The sequence below is a fragment of the Theropithecus gelada genome, chromosome 15, assembly GCF_003255815.1.
Source record: "Theropithecus gelada isolate Dixy chromosome 15, Tgel_1.0, whole genome shotgun sequence".
In the NCBI taxonomy this organism is placed as follows: Eukaryota; Metazoa; Chordata; class Mammalia; order Primates; family Cercopithecidae; genus Theropithecus; species Theropithecus gelada.
This window is the reverse complement of record NC_037683.1, coordinates 48,500,913-48,508,304: the sequence shown is the minus strand read 5'-3', so window position 1 is coordinate 48,508,304 and position 7,392 is coordinate 48,500,913. Positions and strand designations below refer to the sequence as shown.

The 7,392-nt window shown below is 56.0% G+C and overlaps 1 protein-coding gene across 2 annotated transcripts; it reads right to left on the bottom strand.

Moving 5' to 3' along the window:
* AQP3 (aquaporin 3 (Gill blood group)) lies at positions 1-6,550 on the bottom strand. Of its 2 annotated transcripts, XM_025359170.1 has the most exons (6): positions 6,219-6,550; positions 2,600-2,726; positions 2,155-2,292; positions 1,686-1,804; positions 1,134-1,351; positions 1-1,043 (listed from the first exon to the last, which is right to left on the bottom strand). In XM_025359170.1, the coding sequence occupies exons 1-6, from the start codon at positions 6,324-6,326 to the stop codon at positions 875-877; spliced, it is 879 nt and encodes a 292-aa protein (XP_025214955.1). In that variant the 5' UTR covers positions 6,327-6,550; the 3' UTR covers positions 1-874. The 2 variants fall into 2 exon arrangements, with proteins under 2 accessions (XP_025214955.1, XP_025214956.1); XM_025359171.1 differs by lacking the exon at positions 1,134-1,351.
* Positions 6,551-7,392: the final 842 nt, after the last annotated feature.

Here is a 7,392-nt window from a genome sequence, read left to right as displayed (position 1 = left end):
TGGAGGTTTTAGGCACACATTTTATTTCTTTTTTTTAATATAAAAGATAAAAGAGTACATTGTTGAGTGGAGGATTAAAGGAGCGACGACCCTTTCTAGAGTGGGGTCTCCCAACCCCGATCCCTAGGACTGTAACATCTGCTACATACATCAAAACAAAACAAAACAAAAGCAAACATGAAACTTATGACCTGGACTTCACCCCACCCTTCATGCCTGCGTTATGACAGAAACACGTCCCACTGCTCCTACTTATGTATGTACATCCAGAGCTCCAAACCTGAGCTGTGGCTGCCCCCTCCCAGCCCTTCCCACATCCATCCTACCTCCCAAAAGCCTGTAGAAGCCCCCACTTAGAAAAGAAGGCAGACACACACACACACAGAAACACATCTATCTGCAGCTCCTCCATGTGGAGCCCCTGAAACACACACACCCTGGCACTTTCCTCTCCTCATGCACAGATGGACAGGCTGCCTTCCCCCATCTCTGGGCTCCCCCAACAGCCAGAATCCCTTCTGACTGGTCCCTTGCCCTGAATATCTGGGAAACCACACACACACACACACATACACACACAAGCACACACACGCACACACACACATACCTGCTGCCCATTCTCTTCCCTTGGGAGACAAAAGGATGTATTCACCCAAATTCCAGTTCCACCCCAGCTTAGGGGCAGTGGCCTAAGGTGCTATTTGGGCAAGGTCCAGTGAACTCCTGAAGGGGCTGTCTCGTGGGGTGAGGGTGGATAAGGAGCTCCTTAGCCTGGAAGGGTAGATCCTGAAGGGGGCTTCTTGGGAGTGGCCCTTGGACAGTCAGTGGATGCTCAAGGCCAGCGCCATGGAGTGGGGAGATGGCCACTGCCCACTCAGATCTGCTCCTTGTGCTTCACATGGGCCAGCTTCACATTCTCTTGCTCGGTGGAGGGTGGAGGCTGCTCCAGGTGGCAGCCGATCATCAGCTGGTACACGAAGACACCCGCAATGGAGCCCAGGAGTGGGGACACGATGGGCACCCACCACCAATGCCGGCCGGTCCTGGGGGGAACAGACACTCACGGTCAGGGACGTGGGGGGCGGGGCAGAGGAGAGGCAGGCTGGGGTGAGCTGGGTGGGAACTGTACTCACGTGAAGACTTTAGAGCCCCAGCCCGCGAGGGCTGTAAAAAGGCGGGGTCCAAAGTCCCGGGCAGGGTTGACAGCATAGCCGGAGTTGAAGCCCATGGAGGTGCCGATGACCAGGACCACCAGGCCCACGGTGAAGGCCTCCAGGCCTCGGGGGACAGGGTTGTTGTAGGGGTCAACAATGGCCAGCACACACACGATGAGGGAGGCTGTGCCTATGAACTGGGGGGTGGGGAGAATAGGGTGAGCAGCAGCTCCCTCCCTTTCTCTGATCCCTCCTTCCGTCCCCTACCTTCCCTCTAGCTCCTAGACTCCTGTCAGTGCCTGCCCATGCTTTCCTCCTGAAAGCAATGGTGCTAGAATGTCTGCGTGCACAAGAACCCGCTGGAGAGCCGCATGTTTTATAAGTACCTGCCACCATGTTCTGATGCGGGTTACCCCACAGATTTGAGAAATCCTGCTACAGTCAAGGAGTCCTGTCCCGGAGCCAGCCCATGAGCTACCAAGGCAACTTGGTCCCCTCCCTGCGTTCCCCTCACATGTCCCCAGCCCATACCTGGTCAAAGAAGCCATTGATCATATCCAAGTGTCCAGAGGGGTAGGTAGCAAAGATGCCAGCTGTGCCATTGGGGCCCGAAACAAAAAGCTGGTTGTCGGCAAAGCCCCAGATTGCATCTGGTGACAGATTAGACCCAGAGTGAGCTGGGGGAGAGGCCTGAGCCCAGCCTTCCCTCTCAGGTGTGCCCTCCCCACCCTCCCACTGGTTATGGGTAAGTAGCAATACTGCTGTATTGCACCAGGCAGAGGGGATGACATGGGGTGGGGTGGAGGGCCTGAGACTCTGTTATTGCCCAACTTGTTCCTTTCCCCTCGTGCCCCCAACCTTGGCCCTGTGCGTGAATGAGTGAGTCATGAGCCTGGGGCCTGGGCAGGCCCTAGCCGTCTGTCATCAAAAGGCCTGGTGCCAGCTGGTCCTGAACAGAGGGAGGCGGGTAGTGGAGGAGGACAGGGTGGGGAATGCTTACCATAATACAACCCAAAAACGATTCCAGCACCCAAGAAGGCTCCCAGCGTCTGTGCCAGGGTATAGATGGGCAGCTTGATCCAGGGCTCACGAGCCAGGAAGCACATGGCAAAGGTCACGGCAGGGTTCAGGTGGGCCCCTGGGCAGAGGGGACATGGGACCTATTAGCTGCAGCCTGCCACAGTCAGGAGGCTAGGGTCCCGTGAGAAGAGGTGCAGAGAGGGGTTTCTTGCACAGGATGGCGGTTGGTCTATGTAGCAGGCCAGTTGATCATCTCTGATTCCAAGGTGAGAGTCGAAGGTTCTAAGTGTCAAGTGTCTTCTCCACCCTCCTTTCCCAGGGGGCCAAAGCAGAGGCCACAGCCATGACCTGCCCTTAGGAATGCCAGGACACCTAGTGGGAATGCTATTGAGGGTCAAGGGCTGGGGGCAGGGTTAAGGCCTTACCAGAGACCTGGCCAGCAATGAGGATGCCCAGAGTGACAGCAAAGCCAAAGGCCAGGTTGATGGTGAGGAAACCGCCATGGGTGCCCCGGCTGAGCACAACCTGGGCCACGGAGCCACAGCCAAACATCTGTCAGGAAGAACAAGGCAGGGAGGGTGAGGACCAGCAACTCTCACTCCAGAAGGAAGGGATAAAGCCAGCAACCTGCCCACCCGCCACCACTGGGAGGACTAGAGGCCCTTCCTGGAACCCAACCCGAACCCCTTCTGCTGCAATTGCACCCTCCAGAAAAAGGACACATGCCTTCCCACCCCCACTATCCCAACCGTAATATAAGAGGGCCCTATGGAAAGCGCTGGAAGCAGGGTCTGTGACTGGGATCCTAGAAGATGACTGAACCATCTTCACTGATTTTCCTTGAATTTCAGCAGTAGGTTTAGGGGAACAGCTTTCACCTTAGCACAAGTTTATCCGCAGCCCTTCAGGCCTGGACCATAAAGGTGGGAAGCCTCTCACTCATCCCCCAGCTGCCCCAAAGAAAATCTCATGTGGGCCAGGTGCAGTGGCTCACACCTATAATCCCAGCACTTTGATAGTTTGAGGCGGGTGGATCACCTGAGGTCAGGAGTTTCAGACCAGCCTGGCCAACATAGCGAAACCCCATCTCTACTGAAAATACAAAAATTAGCTAGGCGTGGTGGCGGACGCCTGTAATCCCAGCTATTCAGGAGGCTGAGGCAGGAAAATCACTTGAACATGGGAGGCAGATGTTGCAGTGAGCCAAGATTGTGCCACTGCACTCCAGCCTGGGCGACAGAGTGGGACTCCATCTCAAAAAAAAAAAAAAAAAAAGTTAAAAAGAAAAGAAAAGCTCATGTGGTGGTGGTAGTGTTGGCAATGGGGGACACAAATAAATAGGGAGAAGACCAGAAGTGAGATTGAATCCACTTCTCCTGAGTCCAGGATGTCAGAGCCCCAGCCCTCACCGTGTCCCTCTTCCTTTACCTGTCCCTGTCCCAGCGCCTCCTCTCTCCACCCATGACCTCTCTGCTCTCAGGGGTCCAGATTCCCCACTCAGATTTGGAGGTCCTACAGAGAGGGATCTGAGTGGCTCCTCTTACTATCCCCAGCCTGGGACCCAGGGCAGTAGAAATGGGGAGATCAGTTCTAAACTTTCTGCCAAAAATGGGGGAACTAAAAAAGACTAAGAGCCCTGGTGTTCTACAAATATAGAACGTACTGGAGCCAGCTGTGGTGGCTCACACCTGTAATCCCAGCACTTTGGAGGCTGAGATAGGAGGATCTTGAACCCAGGAGTTTGAGACCAGCCTGGGCAACATAGTGAGATCCTGTCTCTATTTAAAAAAGAATGTACTATGTCTGTTCCCCTTGTTCAAGCCTGAAAATACTTCCACAGCAGCTGTAAAGAATTGTTGCCCCCAGCCCCCTGAGTGTCCCTCAAAGCTGCTCAAATGCCTTCCCCTGGTCTCCTCTCCCCCCTGCCCATAACTAAACGTTTTATGCTCACAGAGCAGGCAGTTTCCAGGACCTGTGCTACGGGCCCTGTTTATTCTGATGGGTCAGTGCCTGTTCTGGATGGTTAAGCATTTTGATTATCATCCCAGAAAGACCAAGAGATAATGGAGAAGGCAGCGGCAATGACATGGGGCAAAGGTGTGCAGGCAGGTGAGAGCAAAGATCAGAGATTGCAGGTGTATGTGTGAAGAGGGGTAGTGGGAGACAGGCCGTGAGGGTCTGAGGCGTCCTGCCCCTGCTTGGGAGGCCCTGGCCGCAGCTCCTTGCCTGCCAAAGGCTCAGACCTGGCTCCATCCCAGGAGGCCTTGGAGGGAGGAGCTGTCAGAGCCAGTTCCACCACCTTGGGGCTAATCTTCCTCTTCCTCCCCCACCCCCTGCCCTGAGTTCTCAGCCAGCACTGCCCCCTGCCCTAGCACCAGGTATCTCAGAGAAAGGGGCTTTCCTCACCCCAAAGCCAACCCTGATTCTGCCACTGCAGGCCTAGGCTCCCAACACACAGGTATGCAGGCAGGCATTCATCCATTACACAGGGACCCCCAGGCCTGCCCCTCCAGTTCATGCAGTCCTTGAAGTTCTGCTTCTCACTGATATCCAATACCTCACATCCATCTCAGCCTACAAGCCTTCCCCCACAAGTTAACACCCTTCTTTTGTGGTCTGGGATAAGCCTGATGATCCTGGGGCTCAGATAAGCCTGATGATCCTGGGGCTCAGTTCACGGCTCCTTTGTGAGAGAGTGAACTGAGACTTGGGAGGGAATGAGGAGGCCCCCTAGGAAAATAGAAGACATCGTCCTCCCCTGGCCTGGCTGCTCTAAAACAGGTGGCTGGACTCAAGACTCAGGAGTGGGGGCTCTGAGGCAGGAGGGTGATAAAAGCCACCTCCTATTGCCTTCTTGGCACACAAGAGAGGGGCCAGGGCTGGCTGATAGGACCACTAATCTTATGGGAGGCTGTGGATAAAATGCCCCCTGTGGCTTCCCCACTTCCTAGCCAGAAGTGGGTCAGCCCTCCTCTGCCCATAGATCCTGCTCCTCTACCATTTGGGGATCCCTACCCCTTAGTTAAGCTTCCTAGTCCACAGTGGGCCAGCTGGTCTGTACTACCTAGGGCTGGGGCAGGAACGGAGTAACCCACCCACTGCAATGTAGCAACTGAACCCAGAGGAAAACAGGTGTAACCACATGAGGGGCTGAAAATCAGACAGAAACTAGGACAGGAAATAGGACCATAACTGGTGGGTCTGCCAGACCTAAGAAGTGCAAACAGAGTTACCCAGAACAAAACCAGGGTGAAACTGGTGTAACCAAGGAGTAACTAGGACTGAGGAGTAACCCAGACAGGGAAATATCTAACTCAGAGAACCCACGTTGTAACCAAGAGACCAGGGAATAAACAGAATGCTTGTCCTCTTCTGCAGAGACGCTGACAGCATCTGTCTGGATAACAGATAGGGCCTGGGAGTCGCTCCGCACCAGAGGAGCAACTTTAGACACGCGTCCTCTGTGTTTGGGCCTAGCTTCCTCCCACCCTCCTACCGTCAGAATCTGCCTCCCTTCCCACTTCGCTGTTTGCAGCCCATGTGGCCTGCGCCCTCTGCCCCCACTCGTGCAACTGTCCTCACTGCAACTTTTGGACTTTTTGAGGCTTAATTATTCATTAGAGGCCAGACACCCACGACTCAAATAACCTAATAATGGCTCATTTGCCTCCGCTCCTTCCCCTGCCTCTGGGAGCTGGGATTCCGGGAAACTGGAGGGCTGTGGGAGGCAGGGGAAGTGGCTGGCGGTCCCAGACTGCTTCCCCCAGCCTGTGGGCTGAGTCACTTGTGGGAGGTAAACGATCGGCACTGTCACTGGGGAGTAACAGCTGTCATTCTGGAGAGTCGGAGCTGTCAGAGATGGGGTTAGAACCGTGGGGGAGAGGACTTTGGAAGTCAGCTTGATCCGCCGGGGTTAAGCGTGGGGGTCAGAGCTGGGGAGGTGCGTCCAGGCCACCTTGGAAAACACAGCCCCTTCGGGGAAGTGAGCGTTTGGGGAGTGCAAGGGCTGGAGAGAGAAAGGTTTTCCCGGCTCCCTCCACTCACCACGAGGATGAGGGTCCCCAAGCATTCGGCCAGCGCCTGGCGGAGCAGCCGGTGGCGGATGTGGAGCATCTCCCCGCAGCGGGACATCAACTCCTTCTGTCGACCCATGGCGGGGCAGGCGGCGGCGCTGTCGGGCGGGCAGGCGTAGCGGGAGGCAGCGGGCGCAGCGAGCAGCGGCCTCCAGCGCTGGTGGCTCCCTTTATAGGAGCGCGGGAGACACGGGCCCCGCCTGCCCTGCAGCCCCGCCCTGCAGTCTCGGAGCGCGGAGGAGTGGGCGCCCTCTCTCCCCCGCCCCACCTCGGTGGGAGGCTGGTGCGGACGCCGGGTGGGCGGAGCTGGAGAGGAAGGTGGCGTGGGGAGGCGGGCATGGAGTGTGAGGAGCTTTGAGGGAGGGGTAGCCTTCAAAGGGCACTTAGGGGAGGGGGCGTCATGGGGGCTGAGAGGCTTAGGCAGATCTGAGAGCCAATGGTGGGAGTATAGGCAGGGTTCAGAGCCGTGGCTGGGGAGGATGCAGCTGTCATAGAGACCACCTGGACCCTGTGATCACCCCACTTCCTTGGAGGCGGAAGGAGACCTGTCAGAAAGAAACTGGCCTCATCTCTCCAGGATGACTGGACCCAACAGATCCTTAATTCGGGGCAGGAGGGAGGAGGCTGCGAGCCCCAAGTGAGAAGAAACACTGTGTCTTCTGTCAGGACAGATAGGCACGGACCCTTCAAGTGGACAGCTTGTGTCAGGAGGGCAGCAGTCCAGACCCAGGTGGGCACAGAGACACACGTGCTGAGTTCATGGGCCCTTCTCCTTGTGCTGTGAGCACGTCGTGTGTCGCATGTCCTGGCCAGCTATGTCCACAGCTGTGTCTACACATGGTGGATGTCCTGTGTGCCTAATTGTATGGCTGGGCATTCCTCGTGGCTGTGCACATGCCTGTTGAACATGGCTAGGTGACCTGAGCTTGTCACACGTGTACCTGAGTGCATTGCTCACATGGCTCCAGAGGCTGAGCTGCAGTTGCCCCGACATGCCACATGCCACATGTTTGCCAGCAGGCTGAGTCCCAGCTGTTTTTAACCCTCTCCTCTGCTATCTGACTTACCCCAGCCAAGGAAGAGTCTGTCTCTCTCTCTCTTTTTTTTTTTTAGACAGAGACTCTCCGTTGCCTAGGTGGAGTGCA